At 56.5% G+C, this 16,429-nt stretch overlaps 9 protein-coding genes across 9 annotated transcripts; 7 read left to right on the top strand and 2 right to left on the bottom strand.

Annotated features, from left to right (window-relative positions):
* The first annotated feature begins 498 nt into the window (after positions 1 to 498).
* F5144DRAFT_578806 (fumble-domain-containing protein) lies at positions 499 to 2,701 on the top strand. Its single transcript, XM_066789285.1, has 2 exons — positions 499 to 1,024; positions 1,138 to 2,701. Exons 1-2 carry the CDS (start codon positions 692 to 694, stop codon positions 2,419 to 2,421), a joined length of 1,617 nt encoding a protein of 538 aa, XP_066641757.1. The 5' UTR covers positions 499 to 691; the 3' UTR covers positions 2,422 to 2,701.
* Positions 2,702 to 4,262, bottom strand: F5144DRAFT_578808 (uncharacterized protein). Its single transcript, XM_066789286.1, has 4 exons — positions 4,127 to 4,262; positions 3,704 to 4,063; positions 3,341 to 3,493; positions 2,702 to 3,259 (listed from the first exon to the last, which is right to left on the bottom strand). Exons 2-4 carry the CDS (start codon positions 3,877 to 3,879, stop codon positions 3,127 to 3,129), a joined length of 462 nt encoding a protein of 153 aa, XP_066641758.1. The 5' UTR covers positions 3,880 to 4,063; positions 4,127 to 4,262; the 3' UTR covers positions 2,702 to 3,126.
* A 44-nt stretch (positions 4,263 to 4,306) lies between these two features.
* On the top strand, positions 4,307 to 5,098 carry F5144DRAFT_578811 (thioredoxin-like protein). Its single transcript, XM_066789287.1, has 4 exons — positions 4,307 to 4,602; positions 4,673 to 4,779; positions 4,838 to 4,870; positions 4,924 to 5,098. The coding sequence occupies exons 1-4, from the start codon at positions 4,346 to 4,348 to the stop codon at positions 4,974 to 4,976; spliced, it is 450 nt and encodes a 149-aa protein (XP_066641759.1). The 5' UTR covers positions 4,307 to 4,345; the 3' UTR covers positions 4,977 to 5,098.
* A 660-nt stretch (positions 5,099 to 5,758) lies between these two features.
* On the top strand, positions 5,759 to 6,109 carry F5144DRAFT_494335 (uncharacterized protein; the record flags this gene model as incomplete). The annotated part of the gene is made up of 1 exon (XM_066786026.1): positions 5,759 to 6,109. The coding sequence occupies one exon, from the start codon at positions 5,759 to 5,761 to the stop codon at positions 6,107 to 6,109; it is 351 nt and encodes a 116-aa protein (XP_066641760.1).
* F5144DRAFT_306299 (uncharacterized protein) lies at positions 5,917 to 6,593 on the top strand. Its single transcript, XM_066783924.1, has one exon. The coding sequence runs from the start codon at positions 6,114 to 6,116 to the stop codon at positions 6,510 to 6,512; it is 399 nt and encodes a 132-aa protein (XP_066641761.1). The 5' UTR covers positions 5,917 to 6,113; the 3' UTR covers positions 6,513 to 6,593.
* Positions 6,594 to 7,188: 595 nt separating this feature from the next.
* On the top strand, positions 7,189 to 8,044 carry F5144DRAFT_578815 (uncharacterized protein; the record flags this gene model as incomplete). The annotated part of the gene is made up of 1 exon (XM_066789288.1): positions 7,189 to 8,044. A coding segment is annotated over one exon (750 nt), but the record flags the coding sequence as incomplete, so codon positions are not given.
* A 691-nt stretch (positions 8,045 to 8,735) lies between these two features.
* F5144DRAFT_515690 (ribosomal protein S5 domain 2-type protein) lies at positions 8,736 to 10,557 on the top strand. The gene has a single exon (XM_066786614.1). It carries the CDS (start codon positions 9,083 to 9,085, stop codon positions 10,121 to 10,123), a length of 1,041 nt encoding a protein of 346 aa, XP_066641763.1. The 5' UTR covers positions 8,736 to 9,082; the 3' UTR covers positions 10,124 to 10,557.
* A 684-nt stretch (positions 10,558 to 11,241) lies between these two features.
* F5144DRAFT_578822 (GDP dissociation inhibitor-domain-containing protein) lies at positions 11,242 to 13,196 on the top strand. Its single transcript, XM_066789289.1, has 3 exons — positions 11,242 to 11,443; positions 11,515 to 12,581; positions 12,766 to 13,196. The coding sequence occupies exons 1-3, from the start codon at positions 11,370 to 11,372 to the stop codon at positions 13,098 to 13,100; spliced, it is 1,476 nt and encodes a 491-aa protein (XP_066641764.1). The 5' UTR covers positions 11,242 to 11,369; the 3' UTR covers positions 13,101 to 13,196.
* A 53-nt stretch (positions 13,197 to 13,249) lies between these two features.
* On the bottom strand, positions 13,250 to 16,115 carry F5144DRAFT_536796 (uncharacterized protein). Its single transcript, XM_066787063.1, has 4 exons — positions 15,892 to 16,115; positions 15,798 to 15,834; positions 15,460 to 15,585; positions 13,250 to 15,407 (listed from the first exon to the last, which is right to left on the bottom strand). Exons 1-4 carry the CDS (start codon positions 15,908 to 15,910, stop codon positions 13,529 to 13,531), a joined length of 2,061 nt encoding a protein of 686 aa, XP_066641765.1. The 5' UTR covers positions 15,911 to 16,115; the 3' UTR covers positions 13,250 to 13,528.
* Positions 16,116 to 16,429: the final 314 nt, after the last annotated feature.

The following is a 16,429-nucleotide window of genomic DNA, read 5'->3' on the forward strand; positions in this document are numbered from 1 at the left end:
TGACAACAAGAATGGCTGTTTACAGGCTGTGCAAGACTTGTTTGTGTGCCTGACTGCCTCGTGTTCATCATGGCTCGTTAAAGTAAGTAAAGTAATGAGCCATTTCTGGTAACATCTTAGGTTCCTTCTCCCCTCCTCCCGGCTGAGCCTTGTTTTTAAACTCTTCAATTTCTCTGATTTTCACTCTTGGCAGTGTGAGAGTGAGAATGCCATGCACTGTCAATCTCGAGTCAAATCGGCTTTGATTGGCCTTTGTTTCTCGCTGCTCGAGGGTGTCACCCCTTCTTCCCATTAATGCCTCGAATTCCAGGGGGCTTAGTCTTGGTCAGCGGGTGTCTACCGGCTGACGTTGACCGGAGTCCGAGGTGTGGGAGAGAGGCGCCAGCCAATCGGCGGGGCAAGCCACTTCCCTTTTTGTACACAGCCTCGGGCAAAGGGGCCCTTTCTTATCGATAACCGGCTCGCTCCAGCCGTGCCCTTGCACTTACGCCCGGTTTCGTCGCAGTGAACAAGTCTGAAAACACCGGGATGAGTTCTACAATGTAATTCTGAGCATTCCCAGTTTTATAAACCTTCAATTCACTCGGCGTGCCCGTGCCGAAAAAATCCACTCCGATGGATATTCCTATGAGACCTCCTTGAATTTCCTGTTTTTGACCGCCCTCTCCCGACGGCCTACAGCGATTGAATCATGCCGAGCGACATCTACCAAGCCGATCCGCCACGCCGGCCGCTTCCGGAGGAGGCCCGGGAGCACAACCGACAGCAGCAACTCGAGAACGGCGCCGGCTCGCTCCTATCCTCCGGCAGGCCACGGACTGCCACTGCTGACACGGCTGAGATTGATGAGACACTGAGCCACCCGGGCTCGGTCCGTATCAACGTCAAGGGCGCCTTCATCGTCGACCAAGACACAGCAACCCCCACTACCCCGGATGGCCGCAGTGGATCCCCCGGCCGTCACGAGACAAAGGACATCCGGCTGCCAAACCACACCGCCGTGGTCAGCCATATTGCAATTGATGTACGAAGCCTCCCCCTCCGTTCCCATTTTTACCCTTTCGCTGCGATGATGTCATTGTGCCTTTCTTTTTTTGTGGTGCCGCCGAGCTGGGCTGACTCTCGGACTCGTCGCAGATTGGTGGCTCTCTTGCCAAGCTTGTCTACTTCTCCCGCGAAGCGCATTCGACCGAGCCAGGAGGACGGCTCAACTTTGCCAGCTTCGAGACGGACCGCATTGACGACTGCCTTGAGTTTGTGCGAGGCCTCAAGGATAAGCACCTGGAGCTGAACGGCGCTGCCAGTAATGGCCGCGGCTCATCCGGGCGCCTCCCCGGCGACCTGTGCGTAATGGCGACAGGGGGAGGGGCTTACAAGTTTTACGACAACATCCGCGAGGTGCTCGGGGTGGATGTGCTGCGGGAGGATGAGATGGAATGTTTGATTATTGGGCTCGACTTCTTCATCACCGAGATTCCCCGCGAGGTCTTCACTTACTCCGAGGCGGATCCCATGCACTTTGTCGAGCCCTCGGAGAACGTCTACCCATACCTCCTCGTCAACATCGGCTCGGGCGTCTCCTTCCTCAAGGTCCACGGCCCGCGCAAGTACGAGCGTGTCGGTGGCACATCTCTAGGCGGCGGCACCCTGTGGGGCCTGCTCAGCCTGCTCACAGGGGCGCGCACTTTCGACGAGATGCTGGATCTCGCCTCGCAAGGTGATAACGCCAAGGTGGACATGCTCGTCGGCGACATCTACGGCACTGACTACGGCAAGATAGGGCTCAAGAGCACCACCATAGCCAGCTCCTTCGGCAAGGTCTTCCGCAAGAAGCGGCAAGCCGAGCAAGAAGCCGAGGACAGCGGCGGCCAGCGACACAAGGACCAGCAACACCACCAGCACCACCACCCGGACCACCCCCCGTCGTCACCCTCCGAGCACTCCGAGCCGCCGCACCCTGAATTCTCCCACGACGAATCCAGCCCCTTCACCGCCGCCGACATCTCCGTCTCCCTCCTCTACGCGATATCTAACAACATCGGCCAGATCGCCTTCCTGCAGTCGCAGATCCACGGCCTCTCCCACATCTACTTTGGCGGCTCCTTCATCCGCGGCCACCCGCGGACCATGAACACCCTCAGCTACGCCATCAAGTTCTGGTCCAAGGGCGCCAAGCAGGCCTACTTCCTGCGCCACGAAGGGTACCTCGGCGCCGTCGGTGCGTTCCTCAAGAGGCAGCCCATGAACTGGGGGCGGCGCGGCAGCTTTGATGAGCTGGCTGTGCCGTTGGAGTTGAAGCAGCGCGTGGAGAGGGGGCGGCCAGAGGGGTGTGGGAATGGAGTCGTGAATGGGAATGGAGTTGTGAATGGGCATGGGACGGGGAATGGGGATGCGAACGGGTATGAGGTGGCGGCGGAATGAGCTATTTAGCTGGCTTGGGATGAGTCCTCACCGGTGGGTGACCTTCGGTTTTTTATGTTTTTTTTTTTTTTCCGGTCCTTTTTCTTTTGGATTGTTCTGGCAACAGATGTAGCGAGCATGGCGTGTAAGCTGATATCCTTTTTCTGGCGGGTGGGCTGTTTGAGCGGTTGGCCATTTTGCCGCCTGCTTGCGAGCGACAGACATGATCTAGCGGTATAGACCCCGGGATAGACCTAACAACAGTGGCATCAACAATTGACAAAGAAACGTTCAACACACATCTAGTTTTTGATCAAGTTTGCTGCCACAACCTCTTGGACCATGTCTCTGAAATATTTCTACCAGTGACCGTATACGCTGCCGCCTCTTTTAACCACCCCCGACTTCTTGATCCTGTCCATCACGCCCTGCTGTGCAATGCAAAAATAAAGAGCACGCTGCGCTGGCTGAACCCACGATTACGCCGAAACCCGGCTAATGTTGTTGTTGTACACACCCGAGACCAGCATGCGCCATCTGCAGCCCTATTCTGGTCCCGGTCCCAACATCCCCGCCCATCCCCCGTCCCAGGCACTCGACCTTTTTCTGCGCCCCTTGCCGAGTCCTGATTGCTAGTAGTTACCCGATGCGTAACGCCCCCGCACCGTTTCGCTCTCTCTTTGCCCTGTCACAAACACCCTCTTACCACCCGGCCCTGGGCCACATCTATGACTTGACAACCGCCTCCTTGACCTCCTCCACCTTCGCAGGCAGGCCCTTTTGCGACTGCTGCCACATCAGGATGCGGGAGCACTGCACGACGCCGACGACGCCGAGGAAGAAGTTGACCGCGGCCAGGCTAAACATCACACACACGACAAGGTTAGTCTTGACCGCCCACCAGAAAAGGGAGGGGGAGGGAGGTTGGGCAAAAACATACAGGTAGTTCTTGGGCTTGATGATCAGGCACCAGCGCGTCCAGATCAGGCCGGTCGAGGTCAGCGCCGCGTTCTGCGTGAGCGAGAGCTTCTCGGCGGGGCGCGCAAAGTCGGACACGCCCGCTAGCACGAGCGCCCACTTCATCACAGGGGCCCTGTTGGACTTGGTGGTTAGCAAACAAACAACAATAACGCAAGCTTGCTTCCGAGTCTGGCCCATGTCCCCCCGCATGTTCTATGCTATGCCCATGCCATGCCGTGCCATGCCACCCTGCCGTCTGTACTCCCCGGGGCGTTGTCGCTGTATACGGTGGGGGGCGGTGCCCAAGGTTGGGAGAAGGGTCCGGAGAAGTGAGGTTCCTTACCAGAAATGCACCGTCTTCAGCCCAACGGGGCTGTTCCACATGCGCTTAGCCCACGACTCGGCCGCGGCGCCGGCCGTGGTGCTCTGGAAGCGGGCGCCCTGCTTGGGGCGGAAGAAGAACTGGCGGGCGCGGAAGGCCGGTCGGGCCGCCCGGAAGAAATTGCTCGAGGGAGACATGGTGATTTTGTGGTATGTGGTTTTTGTTTTCTTGGGTGTCGGCGGTGCGGATCGTTGCGCGCCGTCGGTGATGCTCGTGGTGGGATTGCGGATGTGGCGGTCTCGTTTTCTTGAGATTTGGGCGAGGCGGACTCCGGTCGTCGGACGTGGAACAAGGGCGCTGTCGGGTTGGCGGACAAAAAAACTGGAGGGAGTTCGCTGTTAGTGGCGGTCGGTAGTGAGGGTCTTCGAGGAATGGGAAGCGTACAAGGAGTGGAGGGGTTTGAAGTTGTCGCCCTGGTTGTCAAGGTGCGGAGGGGGGAATTCTTCAATTGCTTCGACAAGGGTGCGCCGCTTCAGGGTCCGTTGATAGCAACAAACTCATTGACGCTTGGACACCGCTGGTGTCTGTTGGGGAATCCGGGGATAAAACTTTGAAGTCCGTGCTGGTCTAAATCATGCACATAACCAGCATTATGCAACAACCATGGTCAATTGCCAAAACAGATTGCAGCCTCGCACTGTCAAGCCCCATTTCCATCAGCCTCATTGCAGCGCAGCCAGGAAAACCCGCTTCCCGCTTGCTTCGGGTTCACGACGTCGACGACCAATTGAGCACGAGTTCCTCGCCGGCGAGTCCGTTGACACACCAGCCAAAATGTCGGCCAGATATGCTTTCAGCAAGGGCCTGAAGGAGGTTCGATTCCTTTTTTGCCAAACCGGCGAGCATAGCTCTGCCACGAGGTGAGTGATGCTGTTCAACATCAAATACAGCCTTTGGCAGCCATACTAACTACTCTTGCCTACCTTACAGGTCTTTCCTCTCCCGAGCGTATCCCATCATGAAGAAGAACAACCCCTCGATTCCCATCATGCTGCGCGAAGCTCAGGGCACCCTCCCCAAAATCTACGCGAGATACGGTCCGTCGAGTTCGGTCGCTGGTGCGGCCATAAACCTACTTGCTGACGACTTCGATAGAGTTCGGAAAGGAGACGAGCGAGTCATTAGAAGGTAAACTTTGACAGGCTCGGCTGGTGAGGAGAGAGGCTAACTGCCTTTCACAGGTCTTTCGGACAAGCAGATCGAGGATACGGTTACGAAGCTCGTCAAGGAATAAGGCAAAAAAAGTTAGGATGGCAACATGAACAGAAAGAGCATGGACGTTCTTACGGACAGAGCGCCATGTTTATAGCACCGAGCCGCAGTAGATATACCTACCTACAAGATCATTGCGCCCACGTTATCCGGCTCTGAGTGCTTTGCGACCGGGCGTCGTTCGATGACGCTTCAACCTAAAATTCACATGACAGTCGAAAGATGTTGATATGCCAGTTAGGAACTTGGCAGTATTTTGGCGAGGCCTTCTGCACGGATTTACGGATAACCACCTAGCTGAGGTCGTCTTTCCGTGCAGAAGCTGACACCGCTTATCCCCCCTTCGCCACGAAACAAGCTGCTATTGGGAAGACAGGCAACAAAACAGGCGGCGGTGTGAGCTGGAAAACATGAAAGATGAAACGAGGCAGCCGGATCGGGCCGAATGGGCTCCAAACACAAAGCGCCTCTTGCCTCAAGCGTTGATGTTTGCAGGCAAGAAAGCTCGGATTGTACGGCTTATAGTCGTTTCATTCGCTGAGCGCTGTTGTTGCCTTCCGGGGGGCCAACCAATCTGCTCCCGAAGCAGCCCCCCACGTCCCCTATCCGAGCTGTCAAGCCCATATCAAACCCTAACCCTTGGTACTCGGTTCATCCCTTCAAAGGGGTTGATGATGGCTGTTCACGAGACCTCGGTGCCCACAAAGCCCCCGCCCCAACTCGACACTGAGCTCCCGGGATTCCGACAACATTTCATCAACTAAATCTCATTCAGCCCGTCTCTATTTCGTCAATAGTTACATCATGCCGAAGCACTTTCGAAACCGACACACTGCCTCCGATCCTCTCCTAGACCGGTCGGCATATCTGTCGCTCTTGAGCCCGACTGTCTCGATAAATGAGCAACCCGGAAGGCAACCTGGAGAGAGGGTCCTTCCTGTGGAACGCCATCCGAAATCATGGCTAGCCGTTGTCGAAAATCGACCATCTTGGACCGGAGAGCGGTCACCGACGCGAAAGCTGGTCAAAGACATGAACGGGTCCTGTAGGCCGTCCTCTTCCCAAGAACTCTCGGATAGCGATGCCGAAAAGGAGAAAGGCGTCGTTCGTCGGCAGCTTTCCAAGTTGAAAGAGCTGTATCGGAGAGGAAGATGATGGAATGGAGTCATGTCAACCTCCGACGGCGCGCTTTGTGAGTGAGGTGGGGGTAACAATGGCCATGTTACCCCGCCAGACCAGACCCTGGCGATCCGAGCCAGACTTTCCACGCGAGATCTCACTTGAAATCGAAATAAACGGGTGGGCTGGTACGAAACTTCAAGTCTTAAGAAGAAAGAAACATGCAACGTCGCACCGTACCGGAAATACCCGATTCGCCCACAACAACATCGTCAACACCAACGTGGCATCTCGGTATCGGAGCCGACGCCGGTGGCCAAGACCTGCCAAGGCGGCCCCGCAGTCTGACTGCCGAGCCGAGAATGCCCGTCCGCAGTGTCGCACAACAATTTATTTCCGGCAACCCTCCGCTTCACCGGAAATCCTTGTGATTTCTTAAGCCTCTTGTGCCTTCCCAAACATACGCACTCAACCTCCTCATAAGCCGAGGGTACTGGAAAGGACCAGCCGGAATCTACCTCCTAACTCACTCATCAACAACCTCACCGCATTTCAACCCAACCAATCCACAACCCGATTACAACTCGGTAGGTACTTCCGATGCCAACCTGGACCCTTGTCTCTCGGCCCCAACCGCCGGCGGGGACCACAGCCACCCTCTACCTCACACTGGGCGCCGCCCTCGGCATATCCGCCTGCCTCCTCACCACCACCCTCCTCACCCCCAACCCACACAACCACAACAACACCCCCTCCCCCCTCAAAACCCACCTCCCGCACCTCACCCCCTCCGAAATCGCCGCCCTCCCCTACCCGCCCGACCTCCTCCCCGGCGGCCGCGACGTCGCCACCCCCTACGGCAGCATCCGCGTCTTCGAATGGGGCCCCGAGCACGGCCCCAAGGTCCTGCTGCTCCCGGGCATCAGCACCCCCTGCGTGGCGCTGGCCGCGCTGGCCGAGGCGCTCGTGCATCGCCGTGGGTGTCGAGTGATGGTGTTTGATCTGTTTGGGAGGGGGTACTCGGATGCGCCGGGGGGGGTGCGTTATGATGGGAGGTTGTATGTTTCGCAGGTGTTGTTGGTGTTGGCGTCGTCGCGGTTGGCGTGGACGGGGGCGGGGGGGTTTCATTTGGTGGGGTATTCGTTGGGGGGTGGGTTGGCGGTGGCGTTTGCGAGGTATTTTGCCGGGGTGTTGAGGTCGCTTGTGTTGGTGGCGGGGTGTGGGTTGGTGAGGGAGGAGCATGTGAGTTGGAAGAGTCGGTTATTGTACTCGACGGGGGTGTTTCCTGAGGGGGTGCTGCAGTGGTTTATTAGGCGGCGGCTGATGCCTCGGAGGGAGAAGGGGGGTGCGGTGACGGAGACTAAGATGGCGGCGGAGGTGGTGGAGGTTAAGGATGGGGATGGGGAATGGCAGAAGAATAGTGATGCGAGCGGGGGGCAGTCGTTTGATAATGCGGTTTTGTTGGCGCGGAGGCCAGAGCATACCGTTTCTACGGTGATGGAGTGGCAACTGAGGCATCACCAGGGGTTCATCCCGGCGTTTGTGAGCAGTATACGGTACGCTCCCATTTACGGGCAGAAGGAGGATTGGTATGCATTGGGGCAGCTGCTGGCAGTGAGGAGAGAACGCTCCGAGTGGGACGACACAACGGACGAGCTACCCGGGCTTCGAGGGGGAAAGATCCTGCTCGTTTTGGGCTCATCGGACCCGGTGATTGTGAAAGAGGAATTACTGCATGACGCCACGGCTGTGCTGGGTGAGGATGGTTTCGAGGCGGTGGTGTTAAACGCTGGCCATGAGCTCGTCATGACCAAGAGCGATGAGGTAGCAGCTGTGTTAGTCAACTTTTGGAGTCGCTTGCAAGACGGAGAGGAATGAGGACTGGGCAGGTAGAGGTTAGAGGTTATAGACGCATAGATACCATCTCCTAGTATTACGAGGCAAGAAACGATCACTAAACCAATATTCGATTCCTTACGAATCCATTTGTCCCATAACTACCTAAACAGAGAGATGGAAACTTAGAACCTCTCTCTCCCTTTGGCTAAAAAAAGCCGAACTCGAAAGGGGAGCAAGAAATCAAGCAAAGGAAGAAGTAAAAAAAAAAAAGAAGAAAAAAAGTTGTAAAGAAAACCGAGCAAAATGAATGAAATAAGAGAAACCGAGTCAAATAAAAAGTAAACTTGGTGTGACGAACCTACTTCAAGATCCTATCCTGTTAGGGTTCAGCTTCGTTGAAGGTAATCTCTCGAGGATGCTTAGGTTCGGTGCAGCCAAAGGGTGCACAACAATAGACTTGTCTCAACAGTAGGCTTGTGAGCTTGTAGCGAACTGTAGTTGTGATTGCTAACTGGAGAACTCCCAGAGCTCTCCAGCACGAGTGACTATATACTATCTGGATCACCGTCCTCCCTGTGATCCCTCCTCCTGGGGATCGCGGTTGCTTAAGTGATCCTCCTTCTGCGGGATCACTAGGTTCGTGGTGAGCCTCACGATCCCGCCTGCTTGGGATCACTCTGCCAAGAGTGATCCTCTCCTTACTGGTTCTTTTAACGATTGGCTGGGGATGCTTCCCGCGCATCCCCACTGGCCCTGCATGCGTCCATAATCGTGACACTTGGGCTTTTGAATGGCTTTCTTCTCGTCCAAAGTTTCGGCGGCACCTCCACCTGGAATTTGGCTTTTTTTGGCCACAGCGGGAGTGCCTCTGTCCAACCAGCTCGACCCGCCAAACTCCCAGCAGCTCCCCCGCTGCAATGCACTGAAAATCCCGAGCCACCCACTAAAACATTCCATTGGCCGTCCCGAGCCGGTTGCAACCCACCCCATCTGCAAGGCTGAAAGAAACCCAGAAAATTCCCAACCGCCGCCCCTCCACCATCACCAACACACATCAAACAAACCCCAACCGACCGACCGATCGACCGACCGGCACAACCCACAACAGGGCCCGTGAGCCCAATTCGAAACCACCACCCCGACACAAACCAAACCAACCCAAAAACAAAAATGAGCGCCCCCACAATAAAGCTACCCGCGCCGCTCTTCGCGCGCCTCTCGCCGCACCCCTTCCTCCTGCGCAACCTGACCTCGGCCGCCGACCCCTCGCGGCCCGCCACCCGCACCAACGGCCGCGGCACCCAGGAAACCCGCCCGCTGCACGCCAAGGCCTCCTCCCTCTCCCACGCCCACGGCAGCTCCCTCGTCCGCCTCGGGGATACTACCGTGCTGTGTGGTGTCCGTGGGGAGGTGTTGCCCGTGGAGCGGGTGCCGTTGTTTAGGCCGGTTGATAGGGGGGGTGTGGGGTTGGGGAGGGGGGAGTTGAGGGATTATGATTTGTTGGTGCCGAATATTGAGCTGGCGACGGGCTCGGCGCCGCAGTTCCTCCCTGGTGTGCCGCCGACGGCGTTGGCGCAGACGTTGTCGACGAGGGTGTATTCGTTGTTGCATTCGACGGGGATGGTGGGGGTGGAGGATTTGAGGGTTTGGAGTAAACCTGCTGGGGGCGGTGAGGATACAGAGATGGAGGGGGCGGGGGAGGGACAGGAGGAGGAGGAGGGTGTGAAGGAGGAGGATAGGGTGGTTGCGTATTGGGTGCTGTATATTGACCTGCTGTTTGTGTCGTTCGATGGGAACCCGTTCGATGCGGCTTGGGCGGCGGTCGTGGCGGCGCTGAGGAATACATCATTGCCTGTCGCGAGGTGGGACCCGGAGCGGGAGATGGTGGTATGCTCCAGGACGGAGAAGAGGCAGTTGAATGTCAAGGGTCTGCCGGTGGCGTGTACTGCTGCGGTGTTTGAGGAGAAGGAGTTAGGGGAGGTGGGGACGGGCGTTCCGGAGGGCAGACATTGGCTGCTCCTGGATCCGGACCGGTTGGAGGAGACTCTTTGCCGAGAGGCGATTACCATGGTGGTGGACTGCAGCGATGGGGAGACGAGGATTAAGAGCATTGAGAAGCAGGGCGGCACGGCGATTGGGAGGGAGCTAGTCCGCGGGTTTGCGACAATTGCGGAGAAGAGGTGGAAGGAGGTCCAGGGAGCTATGAAGTGAGGACCGTGTTTGGTTGAGAATATGGACAAAATACGACTGATACCCAGAGGAGGACTACTCATTTGACGCGTGGTCTGGCGGCTTACGGCTCACACTGAAATCTGGCCAAGCGCCCTCAGCAAATCACTGCCGGAGTGTGAGCACCAGAACAGAGGCTCGAGAAAGCGAGGCAGTTAGGCAGCACAGGGGAAGAAAACGGCTAGGAGCCCTCAGAGAGCTAGGAAGGTACATGCCTGACCAAAGCTGTATCCTGAGGGTCCTATAAACTCTCTGAATCACTATGGAAGCCCGCCTATGTCGGCCATTGAGTTTGTCTGGGTTCAACAGGCGACTGTCAGAATAGATGAAACTACACATGACAACAATCTTACATAATCGATTCAGCAATTTGGTTTTATCTACTTCAAGTTGTTTCCAGAGTTGGAAAACCTGCCATGTCAAGAGGACGAAGCCTGTGCTGTGAAAGTTGAAATCAACCATCCAATGCCCCGGCATACCAACGCCGTGCTTGCTTGACCGGGCCGCTACGCAAAGGCTCGTGAAATATCTCCCGGGCTACGGGACCTGGGGTAGTCCTGGGTCTTTGTTCAAAGGAGTCTCATTTGGCATCCCGTGGCAGCAGATGGCCCAATGGGAACAGCGGTTTTTGGTCACTTCAACATACGATGAAAAGGCTTTCCCTATCACAGCCCAACTTCTGGTCGAAACTGGAGAGCACTAGGTCACTAACATCTAAAATTTGATCAGAATGTGATTATGCAACACATTCTCAAAACTCTTCTTCGAGTCTTGAAAAAAAAACATAGATCTGCGAATTGGAATGTGTCTAGACCTTTCGACCCGCTCTTACAGGTGAATTCCAGAGCAGGAGATACAGGGAGACGGATTAATCTGTCGCCCGACTTAAAGGTCCTAATGAAAGGTCCTCCGCCAGCCGCAACGCCTTATTGTAAAGCAGCAATTGGGTGGTGTGTCGAGCGCTGATTTCGAAAAGAGAAATTTCCAGCGAGCCCTGCAGATCTCCGTTTTTGACAGGCGAGAACTGGGGGTCCGTGCACCAGGCGGGCCGAATATCTACCGACCGCTGCTCTTGAGATGCGGGTCCACCTTGACTTCGACTTCATTCAAATTTTCGCTGCCTGCCAATCCTCCTTCCACTTTCCATTTCATCGTTTACCAAAATCCCATCCGACCCGACTGCTCCAAACGGTTCTACCCGTTAGGAGTCTGCCCTCTCCATGTAAAAATGGAGTCTCTGAGCGACACCCTTTGGGATGTCGTTATCAGCGGCACCGGGCTGCAGCAGTCACTGCTTGCGCTGTGAGTTTGCGACGACCTGCGGAGTCCTCGGTTTGCCCTTCTGACTGACTTAGCCTCTTCTCTCCTTGAAGAGCCCTTTCGCGGTCCGGCAAGAAAATCCTGCACATAGACCCAAACGAGTTCTATGGCGGCCCCGAAGCAGCATTCAGTCTTCAAGATGCCGAGTCGTGGGTGGGCCGAGTTTCAGCAGGCACCGCTGGCCTTTTCAAGTCTGCGTCCATCACACGATCTGAGAGTTCCACTGGGTTATCGTCCCGAGCATACTCGTTGGCCTTTGCGCCACAGCTCATCCACGCGCGCTCGGAATTGCTCTCACAGCTCGTCTCCTCCCGTGCCTACCGCCAGGTCGAGTTTCTTGCTGTGGGGTCCTTCTACATTTTCAAGCCCGCCGAAGATGCAACCCAGCGATCGAGTTTAACCCGCATCCCATCTACCCGCGAGGAAGTCTTCTCGACCACCGCAGTCTCGGCCAAGGCGAAGCGTCTTCTGATGAAGTTCCTCAAGTTCGTCCTGGACTACGAAAGCCCGCCGCAGCTAGAATTATGGCAGCCGTATGCCGACGCACCACTGGTTGGTCTCTTACAGCAAGGGTTCAAGATGGATGCAGATCTGCAGACGTACATCGTCACCCTCACCCTTTCGCTGGATGGGAAGATCAGTACCAAAGACGGGTTGGCTGTCATCCGTCGCCATCTCTCGTCGATGGGTGTTTACGGTCCCGGCTTTGCCGCGATCTACCCCAAGTGGGGTGGCCTCTCCGAAGTTGCACAAGTTGCGTGTCGTGCCGGCGCCGTCGGTGGCGGCGTGTACATGCTCGGAACCGGCATTGAAAAGATGGAAACCACTGGGGACGAACTGGAGCTTCGGCTCACTAGTGGCGACACCATAAAGACACGGAGTCTGGTGCGCGCTGATGAGAACCCAAGCGATCGAACGGGTATCAGCAGGTTGGTAGCCGTGGTAGGCTCACGGCTGAACTCACTCTTCGAAGCAACTCTAGAAGGAGCACCACGACCCGCCGTCGCAATCGTCGCTTTTCCGGCGGGTTCTTTGTCAACCGCGGCTGGAAAGGCGTCAGAGTACCCGGTCTACCTGTCTGCTCACGCCAGCGAGACCGGGGAATGCCCTGTTGGTCAGAGTAAGTTCACCCGAGCAACATTTCCTCCCCCCCGAGTACATGATGATCTCCATTTTGAATACTTATCTACATTGTCTGAGCTTCGGCGTTGACGCTAAACACTTCTGACATTCTGATGTACTCCTCTTCAATGCACTTTTCAGCCTACCCCATGGCAGAATCCAGGCTAACTGAAGACAAACAGGCGTATTGTACTTTACGACTCTCACCACGGCAGATGTCAAGGAGATTTTGGAGCGAGCGCTGGATGCGTTTGTCGGTGTCACAAGCGACGACCAACCTTCTCAGGTCTTGTACCAACTCCAGTATGAACAGCTGGCCGGCCTCGACACCTTCAAAGCGGAAGGCTCGATCTTTACGCTCCCCGCGCCCTCTCCCTCTCTCTCGTTCGACGACTCAGTCTTGGGGCCAGTCCGTGAGGGGTGGGAGAAGGTCATGGGCGAGGCTGCTGCTGGAGCAGAGTATATGGTTTTTGAAGACCGGGAGGGGGCCATGGACGATGATGATGTTTATGAGTAATGGGCACAATGGTAAGAGCTGTTCTCCGGTCTTGTGTGGTGATAGTACGTCCACCAGAAACAACGAATGCAACGCAATAATGAAGAATGATCTCGATTCTCTTGAGCTAATGATGCGCCGTGCCTGTCTATCAGCAATGATATCCCCTCCATTCCATGCAAATGAATCCCGTGGTATCTTCCGTGCTAAGATTGCCGATATTACGCTGCTGCTCGCAGCACACTCATCTCAAAAAATTGGAAAGAGCATGTGTCCCTCTTGAGGTCGTGATAAATGGCAAGGTCGCCATCGACCCCGTCCAACGCCTTGCCGACCCCAACGCCAGAAATGCCCTCCATCCGTCATACCTCATCCGTTTGTTCCGCAATGTAATATCGTAACGGCGCCAGTTGGGCGCAAGCCAGGTTCGCAAGCACTCCACCCCTGTCTCAGATCATATCGTCGTTGTCGTCGCCGCCACCAATCCCCTCCAGCACCCCCGCGCCATCGTCACCCACAACGGACAATTCCACCCCGAGCCGGATCGTGCCAAACGGGTGAAAGCCGCCCTGCCCATCCTGCTTAACCTTAATAACGTTCTTGGTGGCCAGCGACAGCACGTGGTAGAAGGCCTGGGCCACTACGGCGCGCTTCTGGTCCTCCACCTCGAAGAGGGTTTCAAATTCCACCCATTGCCTTCCACTGCTGCCGGCATGCCCACCACCACGGCTACGGCTGCCGCTGCCGCTGCCGCTGGCGCCTGCTTCCTCATCGGACACACCCTTGTCGCGGGCGACGGATTCGACATAGTCTAGAAAGTTGCGCCCCTCGCGGTCTAGTGCGGTGCGCATCATCTGAGAGGTGTTTTGGGTACCGCCGCCACTGCCGAGGACGAAGGGGTCGGGGTGGAGAGGGTCGCTGACGAGGCTGCCGGCTGGGCCGGAGTGCAGCGCGGCGAAGACAGATCCGAAACCATCAGAGCCCAGGAACGGTTGGGGACCATCGCTGAAGCGCTCAATCTCCGGGCCCGGGATGAGGTGGCTGCCGCGCCCGTGGAGTGGGCTGGCGCTGACCTGGCGGCTGGGCGGTCGGCTCCCTGCGCCTTTGATGGAGGAGCTCGGGATCTGGGAGGAGGGGCGGTTCCACGGCACATCGGAGGGGATGTCGGGCAGGGCAGACTCCGCGCGTCTGCCTATCTCCACGGGCGGGAGATCTTCGTCGCCTTGCAGGAGGATGTTGTCGTCTTCGGGCTGGGGCTGAGCGTGTTGCAAGCCTTCGTCCTCGCTGAGCCGCCGGCGGACGCGGCGCTCGTCGTCTTGGTCGATCTCAAGGGCTTCGAGGGCTGAACGGCGGCGGCCGCGAGGGGCTTCAATATCCTCGCCGTCAGAGTTCGAGATTATAATCCCAAGAAGGCGAGCTTGCAAGCCCTCGCCGGAAAAGTGCGGTGCCAGGGGGTGCGGGAGGCCCGGGATGCCGGTCGGGAAACCGATGCCTCCGATGCCGCGGCCGAAGACGAGGTTGAACGCGTTTTTGCGGGCTTCGGCAGCTGTGACACCATGACGCGGCTGGCTTGCCCCCTCGGCGTTGGTGAGGTAATTCGTGGACCAGGCCTTGAGTTCCTGCCGTGTTATTTTGGTTTGGTCGTCGGGTGCCAGGATCGGACGGCGCCGTTTCCGCTGGACGCGCACCGGAGCACGGCCGGAGCTGGCTTCCTCTTCGACCGCAACTGTTTGCTCCTCTGGTCCCCGCTGCTGTTCGTGATTCTGCGCTTGGTTCTCCTCCAACTCTTCCAGCACCGGAAGAGGTGGGTCCGAGTGGAAGACATGGCCGCGGCCGCTCATGATCACGTCGCCCTGGTCGTCAAACTGAACAATCCCGTCCTGTTGGATATAACCTGCACCTTCTTGTTCTTCTGGCTGTGGGAGCCGCGGCAGCTGCGGTTCATCCAAGGCCGGTATAATATTGCCGTCGGCGTCGATCTCGAAACCCCAGTCGTCGAGTGCTTGCAGTTCCCGCTCCTCTTCGGCGAGTGGCATCAAGCCGTCATTTCCCTTGTTGGGCGTCATTGTCCCTGTCCCGAATGGTTCTGGAATTATTCCACCCCCGAATGGTGACTGAGAGAAGTCGAAACCGCCGAGGATTGAACGGTTGGAGCCGGAGAAAGAACCATCAGGCTGCAGGGGCGAGAGTTGAGAAGAGGTCTTGCGAGAAGCTTGGCTTTGGCTGCCCTGCGGAACGACTAAATTGCCGTCATCGTCAAAATGGAAGGCAGGCAGGTCAGGGTTTAGATCAAACTCCGGATCGTCCTCCAGCATCAGCTCCCTCCGTCTTTATCGGTTAGCTTCAGGTGACCAAGCGAATGATGCTTTGCAAAACATACTTCGATTTCCCAGCGCGAGGGTCGAGGGCGTTATCGCTCCCAGCCAGTGCGCTGTAGAAGGCCCTCATGTGGGCTTGTACCCTCTCAGCATCCGAGAGGACATAGTGGCACTGCTGCGAATAGACCCTGGAGAGTCCATAGAGCAGGCTGCCCTGGAGGCGCAACGCAATGGGGGCGCTGGGCTGGAGTATAGTTTCGCATGCCTTCTGGACATCTACATCCTGGATTGCCTTCCGCGATATCTTGCGGGTGGTTGACCTAAGCCCGATCGTCGAGACCAGCCTGAGCAAGAGCTTGTCAGTACTTCGCTATCAAAACCGTAGCGCCAGTATTCGTACCAGACGGTCGCCACGCCATACGCCTGGCTTGTGAGAACTTTAGAGTCATGTCAGGGCACCGCTTTTTCGAGTTTCCATGTCCGCAAATGCTTACTTTCGTGACTGTAGAACATTGTGACCCGTAATAACGCGCTGCTAACCTCCTTTTGCTCGTGATAATGAAGAACCGGCCCGATGAAGGACGGATATGGGGTAACTATGGCTTTCAGGTATAGATTGAATAGGAAACGGAGGAACGAGAAAATGAATATAACGGATGCGGAGGGTCAAATAGAGGATGGGAGGAAGAAATGATGTACTTGTCGGATCTGCGACGTCGTTTGCCGAAACGCGTCGCGTGGTTGAGGAAACGGTGTCGGTAGGCACAAAAGTGGCACGCTGATCAATTATACGGCGGCGATAAAATAAGTGGAAAGGAACTGATAGAATCAGAAAGATTTAGTTTAAAGGGCAACCGACGCGCCTCGTGGATTAGCTCTTCATCCGAATAGGAAGGCACGCCTTATATACCAGGAACATTCAGCTTCAGAAGTCACCACAAGTGGGTACGCGATCTTGAGCCATTGTGAGCAACCTGGCAGTTCCGAGAGGATCTCAATGCCTAGGCCGGGTTTGATCAGAATCGGGCTCTT

The sequence above is a fragment of the Chaetomium tenue genome, assembly GCF_020726465.1.
Source record: "Chaetomium tenue strain MPI-SDFR-AT-0079 chromosome Unknown F5144scaffold_5, whole genome shotgun sequence".
In the NCBI taxonomy this organism is placed as follows: Eukaryota; Fungi; Ascomycota; class Sordariomycetes; order Sordariales; family Chaetomiaceae; genus Chaetomium; species Chaetomium tenue.

Coding starts and splice junctions, on each gene's coding strand:
- F5144DRAFT_578806 (XM_066789285.1), top strand. CDS start 692: ATGCCGAGCGACATCTACCAAGCCGATCCGCCACGCCGGCCGCTTCCG. Junction 1,025..1,137: donor TCAGCCATATTGCAATTGAT/GTACGAAGCCTC, acceptor GACTCGTCGCAG/ATTGGTGGCTCTCTTGCCAA.
- F5144DRAFT_578808 (XM_066789286.1), bottom strand. CDS start 3,879: ATGTCTCCCTCGAGCAATTTCTTCCGGGCGGCCCGACCGGCCTTCCGC. Junction 3,494..3,703: donor CTGAAGACGGTGCATTTCTG/GTAAGGAACCTC, acceptor CAAGTCCAACAG/GGCCCCTGTGATGAAGTGGG. Junction 3,260..3,340: donor ATCAAGCCCAAGAACTACCT/GTATGTTTTTGC, acceptor TGTGATGTTTAG/CCTGGCCGCGGTCAACTTCT.
- F5144DRAFT_578811 (XM_066789287.1), top strand. CDS start 4,346: ATGGTCAATTGCCAAAACAGATTGCAGCCTCGCACTGTCAAGCCCCAT. Junction 4,603..4,672: donor GAGCATAGCTCTGCCACGAG/GTGAGTGATGCT, acceptor CCTACCTTACAG/GTCTTTCCTCTCCCGAGCGT. Junction 4,871..4,923: donor GACGAGCGAGTCATTAGAAG/GTAAACTTTGAC, acceptor TGCCTTTCACAG/GTCTTTCGGACAAGCAGATC.
- F5144DRAFT_306299 (XM_066783924.1), top strand. CDS start 6,114: ATGGAGTCATGTCAACCTCCGACGGCGCGCTTTGTGAGTGAGGTGGGG.
- F5144DRAFT_515690 (XM_066786614.1), top strand. CDS start 9,083: ATGAGCGCCCCCACAATAAAGCTACCCGCGCCGCTCTTCGCGCGCCTC.
- F5144DRAFT_578822 (XM_066789289.1), top strand. CDS start 11,370: ATGGAGTCTCTGAGCGACACCCTTTGGGATGTCGTTATCAGCGGCACC. Junction 11,444..11,514: donor CAGCAGTCACTGCTTGCGCT/GTGAGTTTGCGA, acceptor CTCTCCTTGAAG/AGCCCTTTCGCGGTCCGGCA. Junction 12,582..12,765: donor GGAATGCCCTGTTGGTCAGA/GTAAGTTCACCC, acceptor GAAGACAAACAG/GCGTATTGTACTTTACGACT.
- F5144DRAFT_536796 (XM_066787063.1), bottom strand. Junction 15,586..15,797: donor TATGGCGTGGCGACCGTCTG/GTACGAATACTG, acceptor TGGACTCTCCAG/GGTCTATTCGCAGCAGTGCC. Junction 15,408..15,459: donor CCTCGCGCTGGGAAATCGAA/GTATGTTTTGCA, acceptor TAACCGATAAAG/ACGGAGGGAGCTGATGCTGG.